Source organism: Spea bombifrons, chromosome 3, assembly GCF_027358695.1.
Source record: "Spea bombifrons isolate aSpeBom1 chromosome 3, aSpeBom1.2.pri, whole genome shotgun sequence".
Classification (NCBI taxonomy): Eukaryota; Metazoa; Chordata; class Amphibia; order Anura; family Pelobatidae; genus Spea; species Spea bombifrons.
The window spans coordinates 86,526,213-86,545,028 of NC_071089.1; the positions used below are offsets into that span (position 1 = coordinate 86,526,213).

Sequence of the window (18,816 nt, forward strand, 5' to 3'; positions counted from 1 at the left end):
TATGACACGCCTTCGGCATTCAATTGGCTCCTTGGCGCTATACAGAGTCTACGGGTTCTCTGAGTAGCCATTTGTCTTGAAATTCCAAAATCGTTTTCCAGCCTTTATCACGATACTAAAATAATGCTTCGGGGTTTCAGTTCAGGCACGATTGCTTTATAAATTAGGGGAGGTTTGCCAGCAGGCGCTCTCGGCTTGTTGTTGGGGTTTGGCATCTTGGGGGGCGTACCTCAGCTGTCAAGGAGACGTGAATATGGCTGCCACCTTGGTGCTGGTGAGAGGGAGAAGTTATCCGGGCCTGTCTGCTCTGCTGCAGTCTAGGTGTGTATTGAGTACCCTTTGGGGCAATGGGGGTGTCCAAGCGCTGTCTCCAGAGCCGATCCCATAACTTATTCTCAAACCGACTAGTGTCCTGGATGTTTATTGGTCGGATCTATAGGTTGCATTTATCTATAGAAAGGCACATATACTTTATATAAGTGCACACAGTGTAGGTTGTGTGTTTCCTATAGGGATCAGCCCTGTTCTGTCACAATCTAATACGAATAATAGAAAGTATCACTCAATGGCCATGCAGAATATTTAGCAGGTATGAGAACAGAGTATGAGAACTTGTCCCCCACAATGTCAGCCTCTGCTTAGGAGAGAACTACTGTTAATTATTCAGCGTGCCAGGCAGACTGATAACTAATAGCTGACTTTCCTGCGCATGCTTTTAAACACTCCGACCATCATACGCACTTTAGTGCACATGGGAGCTGAGAGGTCCCTTTAACTCTTTGTGGGAGGGTTCTGCGGAATCGCCCCATATGCATTAGCTCTGTGGGCGCTTGCGGGGGCATCTAATGCGCTGATCTGAGTGTGAGCGCCTTCCTGCCACTGACTGCCAAACATCACATGTGATGGCTCGGATTTTGATGCTGTTTTCATTCTGCATCTTCATATATGAAATGTGCGGTTCCACCTTCTCTCTTGAATTTAATGTCTTTGTAACTGAAATTTACTGATTTCCCAGATATAATTTTAAGCACATGACATTTTATCTCATAATTTGTGCAGTAAAGAACGGATAGGTTGTTGCCATGGAAACCGAAAAAGCATCTCCAGATGACATTATCTGCTAAGATTTATTTGCTTAACATACAAGGGGAAGGCATGCATTGAAATAAAAATATGCATTGAAATAAAAATATGGTTCAAACCCGTTGTAAGGGGCCATCAAATTATATACAGATCATACATACTGATGTGTTTGATGCAAACAAACTTTGCGAGTAGCTGGGAATGTGTCTATGGGTCAAATGTAGATGCAAATATTTACGACGGACTAATTCTTTTTTTCTTTTTTTTTATCTTGCAAACATTCTAGACAATGGACATGGGGTCGCAAATTACTGAGATACACTTCTACAGGTATGCGGTGTTAGACATGTACTGACAGTAAATGCTTAACAAAAAGCCATGTGCTCCTCTAAACATTGTACTGATTGAAGTAACGCCCAGGTTGCCATATGTAGAATGACATAATGCTTCATATAGCGATGTTTTCACTCTTCTATACAATAATCTATAAGTCGGATGTCAGGAAAACCCCTATTTATTGAAAGTCTTGTTTTCCTAACACCTACAACCTGATCCTATGTATGTGTGAGGACCACCTATATTTAAATGTACATTACATGCTTTTCCGGGGCTGGTGTCTCATGGAAAAATAAATATTTTTATTTTGATACAGTGCTGTATAGAGTAAGGCTTTTTAGCATTGAACAGAAGTGGGCTTTATTATGCTTTATTATTTATTATTATTTATATAGCGCCAACAATTTACACATCGCTTACTACAATACATATATTCAAGGGATATGACAAGACGAGAATTGACAGACTAAGACAAACTGATACATTAGGTGGAGAGAGCCCCGCTCGCAAGCTTATATCTGTTTTGTAGAAGGTTTACCAAAATCATTGTACCTAGGTTCTTCTGGAATGTGCATTTGATCCAAAAAAATATTGTGCTCTGTTCTATGTGTAATAAATTCAAACTTTGGAAATATGTATTTTTTATGTCTTGTCTTGCATTCTATGGTATTTGATTTATATATATATATATATATATATATATATATAATAAAACACATATAAATGTGTCCCTTATTTTGTAACGTAGGAAAGAGCAAGATCGACAAAGTTGTCATTGCCAATCGGGGCGAGATTGCTTGCAGAGTTATGCGCACGGCTAAGAAGATGGGTGTGCAGTCAGTAGCGGTTTATAGTGAAGCAGACAGGGATTCTATGCACGTGTCACTGGTACGTTTCCATCGGTCACTTAGATTTATAACCCCCACAATCCCTTTAACTTTAATCACTTTAATCACTTTAACTTGGAACTATCTGGATCGTCACGATACTTTGTTTTGGAACCGCGTACCGTCTACAGGATGGGGCATAGAATCGAGAAGCGTTATTAAGCATATCTTTATTTCTTCTGCAGGCAGATGAAGCTTATCTGATTGGACCGGCCGCCTCTCAGCAAAGTTACCTTGCCATGGACAAAATATTACAAGTGGCCAAAGTATCAGGCGCTCAGGTAAAGTGATGCATGCGTGGGACGTTTAGCTGTTAGAGTGTGCGTGTTAATCGATGCATAGAGCATGGGCGTATAACTCCAGTTCTTTTGGGTCATAAGCAGAAAAAAGCCCCCCCCAAATCTGCACATAAGGGTGGAACTTATGCCAGGATACTCAAAGAATTGCTTTGTGTCCTCTCCCCTCGTTACGCCAACAAATAATTTGAGGCATTCATTCTTCTATTTCAAAGGGACAGTCTAATGTCCCTGACGCTCCTGAGATAGAAAAATGTGTATTTAAGCATTCTGCAAGAATTCTTCCAAAAGGAAATTTAAATGTTACATGAGACAGAATTTGCAGTCATTCTACGTAATATTTTCTTTTTCGATGCTCTGAAATTTCATGGCACTGATTGGCTGCTTAAGCTGTCAATCAGTAGCAGGAAAATGCTCCCATTCAAATGTATGGGATGACTGCGTTCAGTGTTCAGCAGAGCCATAGCTGGCGGAAGATAAACATAATTATATAATTAGGGTATGATCGATATACTGTAGTTTTCAAACTATAAGTTTTTTTTTTTTGTTGGTTTTTATCTTGTTTTTTTTTAATAACCATGCATAACCTTCTTTCTTCTGTTATTTGTATTTTTTGTAGGCTATTCATCCAGGTTATGGGTTTCTCTCGGAAAATACGGAATTTGCGGAACTGTGCAAGAAAGAGGGCCTCATTTTCATTGGGCCTCCATCATCCGCTATCCGAGATATGGGAATTAAAAGGTTAGGAATGCTGACATGCATACTTCAGACTTTACACTGCATCTGTATAAAATAATATCAAATCCAGCATACTGTTCAGCAGGCGCTGTGCAAACTACTGGTTTATAAACTTGTATTTCTTTTTTCACAAGCACGTCAAAGGCCATAATGTCGGCGGCTGGTGTCCCTATCATTGAGGGCTACCATGGGGAGGACCAGTCTGACCAGCATCTAAAGGAACAGGCTGGAAAAATTGGTTATCCTGTAATGATCAAAGCTGTTCGTGGAGGAGGAGGAAAGGTACGTCACTCTTTGCTTCAGTCTTCACTAATCTCCACGCTGCTGTCTTGATCTGAGAATGAGACATACCCAATGCCAGAATCATTTCACTAGAAGTGGTTTTCTTTAACTTACTAGGGGATGAGGATCGCACGGTCTGAAGAAGACTTTCTGGAGCAACTGGAGTCTGCCCGTCGAGAGGCAAAGAAATCATTTAATGATGATGTTATGTTGATTGAGAAGTTTGTGGACAACCCAAGGTTAGCGCTTTTTTCCAAGTAATTTGCTGTTATGCTTCCTTGAAGTGATTGTTTTGACAAGTTATTCTTGTGCTGAGGGCATTATGTGTGATTTTTTTTAGCATACATTGAATTCCATGATTCCCTTTGTTGGCAGTGTAAAGCATCAGCAGGTCCACCAGTATTGAACAGATGACATACTGACATTGCTTCTTGGTGTATAGACATAAATAATACATCATACCATCCAACACTCCAGTCTCGCTGCTCCACTGTCATGCTGAGGCGGGCAGTGGGGATCGTGGACTAGTTGGGAAGATCCAACACATCTGGCCACATCTCTCAACATAGGTGTCCTGATTTTATGGCTTTAATACGTTGTTATATTTGGCTAAAACCGATGTTCCATTTTCTTAGGCACGTGGAAGTCCAGGTGTTTGGTGACCAGCATGGAAATGCCGTTTACCTTTTTGAAAGAGATTGCAGCGTACAGAGGAGACACCAGAAGATTATAGAAGAAGCTCCTGGGGTGAGATCGTTATAACCAATGAATGCGGGGTGTGTGGGGCTGAATCAGCTGAAATTAAAACCTATGTTTGACTTCTTTAGTTCTGTATAGTAACACTGGATATTAATGTTAAGATCTAAAGTATTCTGTAACTAAACGTGAATTATCTAGTAATGTTTTCCGTGATGTTTCAGCCTGGAATCAGTCCTGAAGTGAGGAGAAGACTAGGAGAGGCAGCTGTCCGAGCTGCCAAAGCTGTGAATTACGTGGGAGCTGGTATGTTGTTGGTGGCATTCACTTGAACAGATGTGGGTTTTCAAATTAATGATTTAGTTTTATTTCTTGAGATTTACTGATTTCCTCCAAAGTTTCTCTAGTTTTCTGGTATATTTGGCCCTTGAATTACACGTGTTTCTAGAATTTACTGCTTTGACAGTACCTGGAGTGACATGACTGCAGTTCTATGATTTTATGGACTAGTAGAATATATGAACCAAACATGCAATGCCAAGGCGCTGCCATTGTCCCACCTGCTCTTAGTCTGTATTTTGCACTATATATTTTGTATTCTTTTTTTTTTTTATTATTTTTTTGCTGATTCCGTAAAATAAGTGATTACTGTGTAATCCCCTCAGTCGTATTTGGAATTCAAATGTACTTTTGATCTAAAGAAACCAGATTGCCACATTTTCGTGTGAGACTCTAAAAGCTGACCAAAAAGAATCAACATAAACATTACATATCAGACCAGTTCCATTCATATGGTCACAAGTGATTCATGGGGTAATATATTAAGCTTTGGCTGTCTTTGTTAGATCTATCCTCTTGTTCATTTGTAGATATCCTGACTAGTATAAGTATATCAACGTTTCAGAGATTGAAACCCACAGCCCTGATGTTTTTGATGCAATCACAACAACATGTTTTTTAGTCTTCTTTATCGGCGTTATTACTTTTTACACTTTTTACACCCTTTTAATCACTTATTGACTCATATGCTTGTTTTATTTCAGGGACTGTGGAATTTATTATGGACTCTGAGCACAATTTCTACTTCATGGAAATGAACACTAGACTTCAAGTGGAGCACCCTGTCACTGAGATGATCACTGGAACAGATCTAGTGGAATGGCAGCTACGGGTTGGTGAAAGGCAGGGGGGAGTGGGGCCAGAAGTGGCGGGATTAGAGCCACCTTGAGGTGCTCAGCTTTAGAGCGTTGAAAGGTGGCCATTTGTGAGCTACAGTGGACGTTTCTGCTCCCTGGGACAGTCAAGGAGATCAGAAGATATCTCCAAGAAGCCCATGATCCCCGTTGCCCACAAAAGTGTGAGAGTGCTTGAAAATGGTCTCACCAAGACTGGACAGTGCAGTAAAAAGCTTCAACCTGCACCTGCATTTGACTTCTATTTGCATTTACTAAAATACACAGAAACCATAGCCCCTAAAACAGCCTTTGTTACAAAAAACTATGCAAATCAGATTTAATTTCCTTTTAAAACAAGTGGAAGGTGATTTCTCTATTAATATTTAATTTCAGAATCTTTTAATTAATCATCAAACAGGCTTGTTCTGCTTGTTATCCCCCCCCCCGTTCTTTACTAATGCACAATAATCATAGAAAGGACAATTAAGCAACAATGGGTAACCTCAACACAACTCAAAGACAGGCTAGTCACCATGAGAAGTTTAGAAATGGTTTGAGGCAAAGTGTTTGACCAGTTCCATTTTTAAGCTTGAGCCTTGTGATGTACTTTAGGTTGCAGCCGGGGAGAGGATTCCCATCACTCAGGATGAAATCAGTCTGCAAGGCCATGCGTTTGAAGCCAGAATATATGCAGAAGACCCAGATAACGACTTCATGCCTGGAGCTGGTCCACTGCTGCATCTTTCTACACCACCAGCTGATCTTCATACACGCATTGAAACTGGAGTCCGGCAAGGTGATCTGACGTAATCATGTAAAAATAGTGTGTTCTGCTGCCGAGGGGAGTACATTACATATAATATATCATTAGGAAAACTGATTATTTAATGGATCATGAGATTTTGGCTGAGAAAGGCAACATCAGGCTTTCTATCTTATGTGGACTGAAACTCCCATCGTCCTCCTGCAGCCTGTGGGATGATGGCTCCCTGGTGTGTTTCAAACCATTTAATGGGAAGGAATTAGCACACGGTCTTCACAGGACTTTTAAAGTTACTGACTGCCTAGAGTTGTAGCTGGTATACCTTAGGGTGGATTTTGTAGATAAAAACGTCCACACACTTGGGAAAGTAGAGAAATATTATCATGCTGTAATTTATATTATAGTCAGCATCCAGATAATACATAGTACTGGCATAACTCGGTAAACAAAAGTGTGGTTTGTAGAAAAGTAGTTTAACACAATGTGTATCTGCTCGAATGTGCAATTAATTACAGTGAGGAAAAATAACAGCATGAAAGATGGACCAGGATGATCTGCTTTTGTTTTATTTCTACTCAACAAAGGTGATGAAGTTTCGATATACTATGACCCCATGATTGCCAAACTGGTTGTGTGGGCAGAGGATCGTCAAGCAGCCCTGCGTAAGCTAAAGTACTGCCTGCACCAGTACAACGTGAGTAACGCAAAGTAACCAATGCCATCTAACTGCTGGCCACAGGCTGTAGTCAAGGCTTATGGGGCTACAACTAATGCTTACACAAGTACTCTCGCACTTATAATCCTCTGCTATTTGAGAAGCTGGTTCTCATGATCTGGGAGCCTTTTGCAAAGCAGAACACGGTGGGATTACATCCAAAGAGGCAACACAAACCAGGTATTATCACAAGAATAGCAAAAAGCACTTAAAGTCCAAATCATGACCCTTTTGTTTTACCACCATTGGGAAAGTGTAGGAAATTCCTAGAATAACTATAGAGAATTGAGCAGGGAAACCAGAACATGCAGAAGGCCAACCCCAGAGAAAAAAAAAATATAATTTTTATTTGGTAAATGGATATAAGAATCACCAGAACAGGGAAAATTAATCTTTCTTCTGTACCTTATTTTCCAACGCATTATGCTGTATTGCTGACTTAGCATAATGTAACTACATTATAAAACACCTTTTATACCAAAAATGCACCAATATGAATGTTTTTTATATTGCAAATTAAATGCAAGCTTCCTTATGTTAGTGCTTGTTACCCTTTAAGAAATAGGCCTACTTTTGAATATACTTCTGTTTATAAATAGGCTTTCAAAATATTCATTCTCATTTTTCATTCATTGCCGCTTTCAGATCATCTGATTTTTTTTTTTTTTTTTTTTTTTTTTTTTTTTATGCAAACAGCCAAGATACCAAATTGAATTCTTTTTTTCTGGACGGGACTGTGGTTTCATGTTTTTCAGATTGTAGGTCTTAGCACCAATATTGACTTCCTCCTAAGTTTGTCTGGACATCCATCATTTGAAGCAGGAGATGTGCACACCAGCTTTATCCCCCAACATTACAATGAACTTTTTCCACCAAAGAAAGAAGCCACCAGAGAAACGCTGTGCCAGGCTGCCCTCGGCCTTATTCTCAAGGAGAAAGCATTAACTGAAGAATTCACCCTGCAGTCTGAAGGTGCACACGATTATTATTTTCATTGATTTTATTTCTATATAACCCATACCTTTCTTCTGTTTAACATGTTTAATTCAGCTTCGCTTACTAATTTATGTTTATATATTTTGATTGTATCCTAAATTTTAGTGTATTCACCCTCCCCTACTTCACCCAAAAGATTCAGTGTCTACTATGCGCATTATATGTGCGTATGATGGCTACGTCGTCCATATACATTACCCTGCTTTCTTACTTTGCAAAGGCATGAGGGGGATTCTACAGAATCCTCAATACGTCTTTGCCCCTTTCCCCACCTCCCAGCTGAATGCCATGCAGGAGATGTGTTTGGCTGAACACCTCTACATGGATATTATATACTCCCTGTCAGTGAGCTCTAGCGCTGGCTCGGAGCACTTTCCTCTCGCTGATTGGCTGCTTCAAGCAGCCAATGGCATGGTTAGCTGTACCATGGGGGAAGAGGGCAACTGCTGCACCAGGGCTGCATCTTTAGTGTCAGGTAATTGCTTTAATATTTATTCTCTTTATTGTCTTGGAACAATGTATATTAAAGTACTCAGAGTACTTTGATGTGCATTTCTCCATAGTGGAGGTGTCAGGGACTGTCCTTTTTAATAAATGTATTTATCACTCATATGGTTCTTGTCTCTTGTGTTTTGTGGCTTTCCTTAAATACGACTCTCTTTATTAATATTACCATTACATTCGGTTGCTGGAAGATCTCTCGCTTTTATGACGTGTTTGGGTTTTACGGGGAAGTCGTATTTTTAAGATGTTGATCTGTTTTTACGGGCAGTGGTGATCACAGGCAGGTCGGGGAGATCAGCAGCAATGTTTTGACCAGCCCATTGACCAATCAAGATCAATAACAGCCACCCCAAAATCCACTGAATTTGTTTTATATTTTATTAAAATGTCTTTTTCCTTTTTTTGCATAGATAAGTTCTCTCCATTTACGTCTAGTAATGGCAGACGGATAAATATATTGTACATCAGAAACCTCACTCTGCTTGATGGAGAAAACAGTAAGTACATTGTGTTTTTGTCAGTGTAAAAATTAATTTTTATTTTATTGGATACCGCCATATGCAATAATAGTATTCCTAATAATAACGATTTCCTGTTCCACTCTAATAGGTTATACATAAGTATACATATTGTATTTGACCGCTTGTTACTCTTTATTTTTTTTGTCTTTAACAGAAGTGGATATGAAAATCATTTATAACCATGATGGCTCGTACGATATGCATGTAAGTGTTAAACTGATCTATATAGAATGTTTGCTGCAAAGGCAACTGGATTTGAGGGTGCTTTTTCACCATGGCTTTGGTTCACTGAGTAGACTTGACTTTTTTGTTTAACTCCAGGTTCAAGATAAAGTTCTCCGAGTATCAGGGGATCTTCTGCGTGAGGGAGATGTCACCTTCCTGAAATGTTCAGTGGATGGAGCTATTTGCAAATCCAAGCTGGTTATCCTGGATGGCACAATACATCTGTTCTCAACGGTAACACAACGCATTTGATGTTGCTGCTATTATGTTCTTTAAATGTAGCTGTGTTGATTGTGTATCCTAAAAGCAATTTGTGACCTTACGTGTCATGTGCAGAACTAAGGAGGCCTTACATTTATTAACACTTAAGAAAAAATGTATTTTCAAGGGTATTCCTTTGACACCAAATTAATATCAATTCAAGATAAAAAAGTGGGCGTTTTATCAATTATAAATTTAAAGTAGTTAATTATATATATATATATATATATATATATATATATATATATATATATATATATATATATAAAAAAAAAACTTACAATCTAGAGGGAATAAGGGTGTATAACATGAGAGGTAAAAGTGCCACTGTTAGAGACAGACCAGCAACACTAGTATAAGTATTGCAGGAGAGGGACGAGGAAAGGTGAGCTAAAGGAATATGGGAGGAAAGATGTTAATGCGTAAGTCCGTAGGTGTCCTTAAAGAAGTGGGTCTTGAGGGATTTTTTGAAGGAATAAAGGCAGGTGGAGACGGATAGACCTGGGGAGGGCATTCCAGATAGGGGCAGCCCTTGAGAAATCTTGTAAGCGGGGATGAGAGCTAGAAATCAGAGAAGGGGATCATTGGATAAGCGGAGGTGACACCAAGGCAGTGAGCGCGAGGGGATGGAGAAATGACTGCACCGTTAACATAAAGGGGAACTGATGAGGGAATGTTGGCATTGGAGGGAATACAAGGAGTTCGGGTTTGCGTAGAGTTCTAAAACCCCTCATGCCAAGGATATGAATCTGTCTTTGGCATTCACAGGCATGTATTAGAAGGTGTGCATCACTTTTTGTGAGCTGTAAGACTTACAGCTGTGCGTTTTCACTTAGAATCTCTTCCACAGGATTGGTGCTCCAAAGAGCATAAAGCGATTTATGTTAAGTAACATCCGTAATGCAAAGGAATAACTTGCATGCTTGGGTTTGCTATGCTTTGCACACTAGCGACCTTTCTTGTGACTCAGCGGACCTCTGGTGATGCCCTAACCTCAGGACCTAACATTACATCCCAGTGCCAATTTTGCTAGGATGCAGTATTATGTCCTACAAGGTTGAATCCACTTGCATTTGGGGTTTATAGCAACTCCGGGTCCTGGCATCAGCAGGATGGGCTATCCTTTTCCTTAAATGAGATGATTTGTATAAGACGAGGCAGAATAAGGCTCTCACGCCTGACAATGATATCCAACTTCACGTGAAGTCCGATTTTCCTTCTGTTTTAACAGGAAGGTAGTGCGCAGCTAGCTTTACCCACGCCTAAATATCTGTCTGACGTAAGCACTGCTGGAAGCCAGGGAGGAGCGGTAGCCCCGATGACCGGCACAATAGAAAAGGTAATGGACGTTCGTATGGCAAAGATAAATGTACAAATGAAAATGCATGTATGCTGATCGGTGTTGATATGTTTTATTAAAGTTTGAAAATAGCTAGCAAGATTGATTTCCAAGTGCATCTATTCCTTATTTCCTTGTCAATTCACCAAAATGGAAGTGTTTTGCAAAAGATGCGTTCCCTCGTTTGACTTGGTGGTTCTAAGAACATTTGTGTTCATTTAAGTTATTTTTTAATCTAGGTGTTTGTAAAGGTGGGTGATAAAGTTGAAGCTGGTGACCCGTTGATGGTTATGATTGCTATGAAAATGGAGGTGAGTCTGTTCATCTGACAACTTTGTGACCGTATAGCAGTGTATATTTAGTGTTGTCTTGCCAAGTTGATATCAAAGACAATATACTTGCATACATTGGAGGTTATTTACTAAATGGAGAGTTGTAGCTTCATCTACCGGAGTTCACTATTTATTAAGAGGACCCAATAATGGCATGGATGGCTGAGCTGGCCTTGTATAGGTCAGGACTTTGTAGAAACCTCACTGATTGAACCCTTTTAGTCTCCTTAGGACATACTTGTGTCCAAAAGCCCATTAGGACGTACGGATACGTCCTGACTTTGTTGCAGAAATATCTCTTTTGCTGCTACATGGGAGATCAGACTATCAACAGCCTGGACGCTCCCCTCTGATCATTTCAAATGCAATCGGGCATTCCCTACCGGTTGGTGTTACTGCTGACACCCTACAGAAGTCAACTTGAGGACAGGATAACCTAAGCAGCCTCAGTGTGATCAGCAAACCCATCAGGAGGAAATGGTTTCTCCCCCTTACAGAAATGTATTACAAAAAGGGGGGGGGTTGATTGGGAGCCCAGTGATGGTGAATGCATAAAAATGTATGAGAGATTCCCAAAGGCATCTCGAGCCATACTCCAGTTAACTGTGACCCCCCCCCCAAAAAAAATAAATACAAAAAAACTAATAAAAATTGCTAAGTCAATAGTATTAAAAAATGTAATATAGGGTACTATGAAAAGCATGGATGTGGCCCCCTGGAACCAAAAAATATATATATTTATGTGGGGTATGACTGTAATCAGATGTTGCTAAACATAAATTGGGTCATTGTTCAGGTCTAGCACTTACAGTATAATTTTTTTTGTATCTATTATCACTAACAATTACTATGTCTTATGTATTTCTATGATTTTAATTGAAGGCCCTACAAAAGGATGCATGATTTGTGCAGGCTAATAAAGTATGGAAAAGGGGAATCCATGGGGCTAAAAGGGTTGCCCATGTATTATATATGTCCAGCCAAGCTCTCCCTGTAGAAGAAGCTCACTGGGGTTAGACCTTCATGATGTGTAGTGAGGTCAAGGAGCTGAAACACAACTCTCCAGTCAACTCTCACTTGCTAAAAATGAGTACAAATAAACTAGAACAATCAAAGCCAAAAAGTGAAAAATTCTCCAATATCCAGTAAAAAAATGTAGTCTGGAATGGGGTATGTAGTTGGAAAGCTGCTCATTGGAAACCTATGTACCCAGCCATGGATATAGAAAATATACATTTATTATTTCATGGACCAAATGCTTTTTGTTAAATGTCTTCATAAAATTGTGTTGGCTGGATCTGGTTAAAAGACACTCGTTTTCCAATATTGAGAAATGTTTTTCTTTACAGCACACGATCCGGGCTCCGAAATCTGGGACCATAAAAAAAGTTCACTTCAAAGAAGGCGCCCAAGCCAGCAGGCACGCTCAACTTGTTGAATTGGAGGATGAAGATACCGACTCAGAATAATTTCTGGGAAATAAAGCACTACTTTTCTTGTTTAGTACAAGAGTCTATAAATGTTTCGTTTGTTTATGATAAATATTTTAAACAGGTTCAGAACAGTTTTGTTTTATTTGAGAGAAAAAAAAGTGGACCATATATTTAACCGTGTCATGATAAAAACATTTAAACTCGCAGAGATGATTGATCCCATAATAAGAACATGGAACAGATTAATATTTTTTCTAGTTCTGGTCTACATTGGACAGTATACAGAAGGATGATCAGCTTTCAATCATGAGTTGCCTTCCAAATTATATGTTTGTGTGTATTTACGTGTATAGCGACTTTCAGGCTTACAATCGATCCAAAAGTAAATTAGTGTACTGTAAGCTATTCTTCATCAGCACAAACTTAAATCACAATGGGATCAGACTTCTAACAATAAGGGCTTTGCATGACCCAAAATATGAGTAGTTACAGGTTAGTACAATTTAAGATTAGTACAACACTGGGACATTATGACAGATATACAATCATTTTCTAGCAGTAATGGTCACAAGTTTGTTCTGTAAAGTTCCATTCGAACTATTTTACTATAGAAAATGTTTTGGGAAATATGTGGGTAACACAAAACCAAAGAAGCATTCATTCATTAGAGTTTCAGATTTGTTTCTTTTCAGGAAATGCTTGGGGGGGGGGGGTGTAAATATACACGCAGTTGACATCCAAGACAGAACAATATGATTCACTCATATTTCTAGCACATTTTTAATGTAGGTTTGACTTAACACTCATAAAAAACTTTGGTTTTAGACATTTCTAAAATTACATAGGTACTTAACTGCCCATTACCCTTATTTAACACTAAAGAAGTGCTTTACGAAAAAAAAAAATAACACTTTAAGGGGGACATCCCGTGGAAAAATATTTTTGTCTCTGAACACTAAGTGCTATATACAGTAATTTATAGTAATAGTTTTGCCCCAATTAACTTCCTTGGAGGCTGCCAGTGCTGTTGGTTGTGTGATATTTTGGAAACGCCACACTGGGCTGATTCTTTGCAGCAATGGCGAATAATAAGTACCTTTTGTCCAATGGACTAACTAGGCAGTGTCTGGATTATTAAGACCGAGACATTTGAGTGTTGATCACTACACTCTATGATAACAAGTCAGATGCCTGTCCTGTGGATGGGGCCCAGATAACAGAGCTAGGACACATATACATGTCTATTATGTCTAAAACATATACACAGTATTTCTAGTAAAAAAAAAAAAAGCAGTGTTGGTGGGAATTTACCTTTAAATGGTCCAAATACTTCATGAGCTATATCTGTAAACAGAAGTAGAATTGCCAATACAGTAAATAGAAGATTTCAGCTCATGGGCTTCATTATGCATAATAAAGGGTGAACCCAGGTGAGCTTTTCCTGCAAGAAGACTGGAGCTAGCACTGTATAATGCATAGTTGAATCAGTGAGATGATATGACCTCTTATTATGCATAGGTAAGGTAGTAACTTAAAATGTTTATTGAATAAATACCTGTATAATGTTATCTAAAGTGCACTGATTTCTAGTTCAACGTGGCACAAATAATGAAGGTTTTACCGAACAGGTCCATGATATTGCAGTTTAAACCAGAGGGACCAAAACACAATATTATGGGGTACTTATGGGAAGAAAGTAATATGATGCAAGTCTGCTACAATGTAACACAGAATCAGGTGTAATGTAGGGGTACAATGTAACAAAGGTTTTTTTTTCCTCTTCTATCAGAGGCTGTCTTTATAATTTAGAGATTTTCTTTTATTATTTTATATTTTCCAACATATAATGCTGGAGAGCTGTTTTTCCACTATAAAATATTTACTATGGATCAATAGCAGTTTTCATTGTTACATCTCTAACGGATATGGATTTCACCAAAGAACCAAGGAACTTGAGGCCCAGATACCGAGGCGTTTAAGCATTGTAATACAGCTTTAAGGGAACTGTGCTAAAAAAAAAAAAAGTTGTCTTATTTTTATTTAGTGTTCTGTTTGGATTTGTATTTTCCTGCTCTACATCCACCAAAGGCACATCTGGAGCATTTAATGCACATTTTGTTTTATTTCCCATAATGAAAAAGTAGGAAGCTATAACATGCTAAACCTGCATTTTTGTAGCAGAACGCATGAGTTCCTAGTGCTAGAGGTTCTTCTCAACCGTGCAGGTCCTCTGTGAAGGTATCATTACAAATCCCTTTCGGCGAGGCCGCAGATTATTTTCTCTGATGCAGCAGTAACAGCAGCTCTCCCATATTAGTCCTTAATCAGGAATTTGGGTTTGGAGGACAAGGAGTCGCTTCTTTTATTCTCTTGGTCTGAGAAAAATGGAGAGGTATAATTAAGTGCTACAACTTTAAAACGTGGCAACACTACTACAATAATACTAGACTGCAGTTTTTTTAATTATAGGCTTGATTTTGGGTACTACCCCCTCAGTCCTATTAAGCTGTAGAGGACCTCTTCCACTACAGTGCTGCATTAGCTCCAATGAAAATGACCTCCATGGTACAACTCGTTTCTAGGAGGAGATCTTCCATCATCCAACTGGCACATGGAGATCTGTGGCATACTATGGAGGCCAATAGGGTAACCCATCCCTAGTGAAATGGCCCAGGGGCTGCCACACCCAACACCCTGATCTAGCTCTCTAGGCCTAGTGGACAGAGGCAAGAACATGCCACCGATTCAGACAGCTCCTAAAACACATTCAAATTTATATGTAAAGGTGCTGAGATTGGCAGAATAACAAAAATTATCCCGGTGCAAAAGTTTCCAAAGTGGTCAGTTATATCTCATTGGTTGCTTTGGAGAAAATACCACTTTTCAAACATTGCACAAAATCAGTTTTTAAATAACTACATTTGTGTACATTGCTAAACTATAATATAATAATGGGTTACTTATTTAAGCTGACAAATAAGTCCATTATAGCCAACAATCTATGTGGATCTATAACACATAGGACAAGTGATTTTATTGAATGCTTATACGCTTTTCATGAAATCTGGCAACCTGCTAAGAATCGAAGGAGTTGAAGAATGCACCAGCGGTATGTGTGTAAAGTCATAATCCGATCAGCCATGATGGATCACCTGACACATCCCCAATGTCAGCTCTCTGCATGCTGAATACTTCGAGGTTGTTAATGCAAATGACACTTACCAGAAATGCGTTAGCCACCAACGTGGATATTATCATTCCTTACACGGGGTCTCCTTACTTGCCTTCGCAGTGCCCTGTAAAAGGTATGAATACATATTAGGCCAATAGAAAAAAAAACAATACACGCACACTTGTTCAGTTTATGGTGATAGACATTGGTGTTCACAGCATTGAGCAAACATCTGCAGTTTGTTGAAATTTTGCTCCACAATACACGCTACCTACACCACTGTCTCATTCATTATCAAAGCACGTTGCTGGTTGATTCATAAATATATTTCTCTCTTCCACTCAGATACTTCTGATGTTATGTTGTGGGATGGTAACATTTGCTTCCGTAACGGTTGTGTGAATCACATTCCCTGCTGGGTCGCACTGAAGCTGGCAAGCAGCACTCCAAAGGCTTGTTTCCAAAAACCAACACAAGGAGTATATAGAGACTGATGGTGGTGATAACTCAAACAATATCTATGTTAATAGATCATGGGGGCACGGCGATGGGGAAAGGGGACAGAGGATGGAGATCCAAAGTCTGCTAAATGCTGAAGAAGCTCCAGTCTCTGTAAAATGGTATTAAAAGTTCCCATGACCAAGATACAAGGCTTATTTTCAACAGGGTTACACCAGATAGACAATCCTGCTACTTTTTTTTTTTCACTGAAGACCACCTAAAAAAGTATGTACTATTTAAGGTTCTTCATGGCACCTGTGAGCAGTAATACTATTTGACAGCCTAACATAAAAGGTATAGTACCAGGTCACCAAATTTTAGGCTGTGGATAAAAGCATTACATACTTAAAACATAATATACATATACACAATATTAAATGCAGACATATAGCATATTTAAGCATTTGCCACAATAAAAACACTGTTTTTGGAGGTAATAATTTCCCTTTTAAGTCAGCAAAATGTATTTAGCAATCTTCTCTCATTATACACCATAATGTCATGGTGTTGTAGACTTACTGACATGAACAGCAACATGTTTGACAGCTGTACCTAGATGAAAATGCTCGCATTAGCTATGATACTTACTGTTACATTAATGATGTCACTGATGAGGTAGAATCCAACAAAACGAGACTGAGATTGCTCATTTTCTATAGTTCGCTCTGTGAATATAATGCATTGTTAACATTTTCTGACAAGCGTTCCTAAAAGATCTAACACAGGAGTAAACGGTAATTTATACTTACACTAAAGTTTGTAGTTATGAGCTGTTCCCTCACTTCCATTCCCTCGTCTTCCGAATCCATGTACACATCGGGCAATACGGTCTCTTCCGGCACCAACTCATCTTGCCTGTTTAGTGGCACTTGGTGGCGGATGGCCAAGTTATGCAACATACAACACGAAACAATGATGTGGGAAGCTGTATCAGGATTACACAAGAGGTTAGAGAGGCACTTAAAACGGGATTTTAAAGCCCCAAAGGTACGTGTGACTACTAAATGGGTTGTCTTGTGTGCCTCATTGTAACTATGTTCTGGTGCTGTCCGTGGATTTAAAACAGGAGTTAGTAACCAAGGGCGACATCCATATGCTGAATCGCCTACAAGAGAGTAAAAAGAGAGAACTCTTAGTAAAAGAAAATGTCAAAATAGTGAACTCTAAGTACATCGTACTGTCAGCTCACCCAAAAGCCACCCATCCGGCATTTGTCCATTTTCAAAGTTGTCATATAGAGCCGACTGGCAAAGGATGTAGTCATCTTCGCACGAACCAGGAAAGCCCGACCGAACGCTCATGATGCGTTGTCGGGCATCACAGACCACCTGAGTGTTGAGGGAGTAGAATCTCTTGTGATTGCGAAATTGTTCCCCTCGTACAGCCGGTCGCCTTATTGCGACTTGAGTGCAGTCAATGACACCGAGTACCTTCGGCATACCTGCCATGCTGTGAAAAGCTAACTGCAGCTCAACCCAGTCTGCATCCTGGCGAGGAAAATGTAAGAAGTCTTTGGCCCTTGCCACTAGGGCCCTGAGCACCTGAGTGAGGCAACGTGAAAAGGAGGGTTGACTAATCCCAACCACATATCCAGTTTCTGTCTGATATGAGTATTTACCAAAATAATTCAATACAGCTAAAAGTTTTACCAGTCCTGGAATAGCATGGCTTCTTGACGTCAGAGGTTCCAAGTCTTGTGAAATATGCTGGTACAAATCCATGATGGCCTCACGGCTAAGTCTAAATCTCTTCAGAATCTGCTGGTCAGAAAGCCGCTCCAGAATGGTTCTTGGCTGGAAGACTCTGGGGATCCGGCCTCGAGATGAATTATTCAGCGTCTCTCCGTGGATCTCATCCCTCGGAGCTCTTCTCCTCCTGGCCAACGGCCTGGTTACAGGTGTGCTTTGGCTGGCCGGAGTATTTTCGGTCATTGCTTCTGGGTTGACGTCTGACATTTCGGAACGTTAACAGATAAATTATATTTGGCAGCGGCAGGGTATGAGAGGAGTGTATCCTCAATGATTAATGTTTTTGGGGGACTTGGAAGCTCTATTGGTGTTCAGATGATTTCACAGGGTCAACTTTTTAGCAGTTTGGACATCTGGGAATACCAGAGTCGTTCTGTTTTGTTTTCTTGCGATTCGGTTTCGGATTTCAATTCGGACAAAGTCGGAACCGAGTTGGTGGAGTGTGGAGGGCAGAATGAAGGTGTGTTTCCCAGGCGGGCGGTGTGAAGTGACACTAATACATATAATTAATGTAACTGTACTTTTCCCGGTAAAATGGTGGAAGTGCACTGGGCAATATGATTTCGGGGGGATGAGCAGAAAAGTCCTCGTTATATTTTTGTCCCCTTTACCCCTCACAGTGTCTTTATATTTCGTATTCGTTATGACGGTTGTCTCCGGTGCCTTGCCTGCCCATTAAGGCCCGTCTGACCCTGTGAGTCTCCTCCTCGCAGGCCTGGCCTCGCCGTGTCCACACCGCAGCTCGCTTTGTGCGCCCACCCGCTGGGCTCTCTCCCCCTCTCTCTTTTAGTGAATCCCCGTAGCCCCTCGCTC

General features: G+C 39.9%; 2 protein-coding genes across 2 annotated transcripts; one reads left to right on the forward strand and one right to left on the reverse strand.

The window, feature by feature from the left end:
- Positions 1-78: 78 nt before the first annotated feature.
- MCCC1 (methylcrotonyl-CoA carboxylase subunit 1) lies at positions 79-12,711 on the forward strand. The gene is made up of 19 exons (XM_053459227.1): positions 79-321; positions 1,370-1,413; positions 2,168-2,307; positions 2,492-2,587; positions 3,222-3,343; positions 3,475-3,622; positions 3,740-3,861; positions 4,258-4,369; positions 4,543-4,624; positions 5,362-5,489; positions 6,106-6,289; positions 6,841-6,950; positions 7,727-7,943; positions 8,882-8,968; positions 9,147-9,196; positions 9,314-9,451; positions 10,710-10,817; positions 11,057-11,128; positions 12,499-12,711. The coding sequence occupies exons 1-19, from the start codon at positions 254-256 to the stop codon at positions 12,616-12,618; spliced, it is 2,148 nt and encodes a 715-aa protein (XP_053315202.1). The 5' UTR covers positions 79-253; the 3' UTR covers positions 12,619-12,711.
- Positions 12,712-14,679: 1,968 nt separating this feature from the next.
- Positions 14,680-18,814, reverse strand: LOC128483160 (putative nuclease HARBI1). Its single transcript, XM_053459232.1, has 4 exons — positions 17,445-18,814; positions 17,005-17,360; positions 15,805-15,878; positions 14,680-14,957 (listed from the first exon to the last, which is right to left on the reverse strand). Exons 1-3 carry the CDS (start codon positions 18,208-18,210, stop codon positions 15,837-15,839), a joined length of 1,164 nt encoding a protein of 387 aa, XP_053315207.1. The 5' UTR covers positions 18,211-18,814; the 3' UTR covers positions 14,680-14,957; positions 15,805-15,836.
- Between the last annotated feature and the right edge of the window lie 2 nt (positions 18,815-18,816).

What these genes read in the sequence shown, in the direction of transcription:
- MCCC1 (XM_053459227.1), top strand. Translation starts at nt 254, where the DNA reads ATGGCTGCCACCTTGGTGCTGGTGAGAGGGAGAAGTTATCCGGGCCTG. An exon ending in AAGTTTGTGGACAACCCAAG is followed by an intron (nt 3,862 to 4,257) that starts GTTAGCGCTTTT and finishes CCATTTTCTTAG; the next exon opens with GCACGTGGAAGTCCAGGTGT. An exon ending in CAATACATCTGTTCTCAACG is followed by an intron (nt 9,452 to 10,709) that starts GTAACACAACGC and finishes CTGTTTTAACAG; the next exon opens with GAAGGTAGTGCGCAGCTAGC.
- LOC128483160 (XM_053459232.1), bottom strand. Translation starts at nt 18,210, where the DNA reads ATGTCAGACGTCAACCCAGAAGCAATGACCGAAAATACTCCGGCCAGC. An exon ending in GCCGGATGGGTGGCTTTTGG is followed by an intron (nt 17,361 to 17,444) that starts GTGAGCTGACAG and finishes ACTCTCTTGTAG; the next exon opens with GCGATTCAGCATATGGATGT. An exon ending in TCATAACTACAAACTTTAGT is followed by an intron (nt 15,879 to 17,004) that starts GTAAGTATAAAT and finishes TACCTTTTACAG; the next exon opens with GGCACTGCGAAGGCAAGTAA.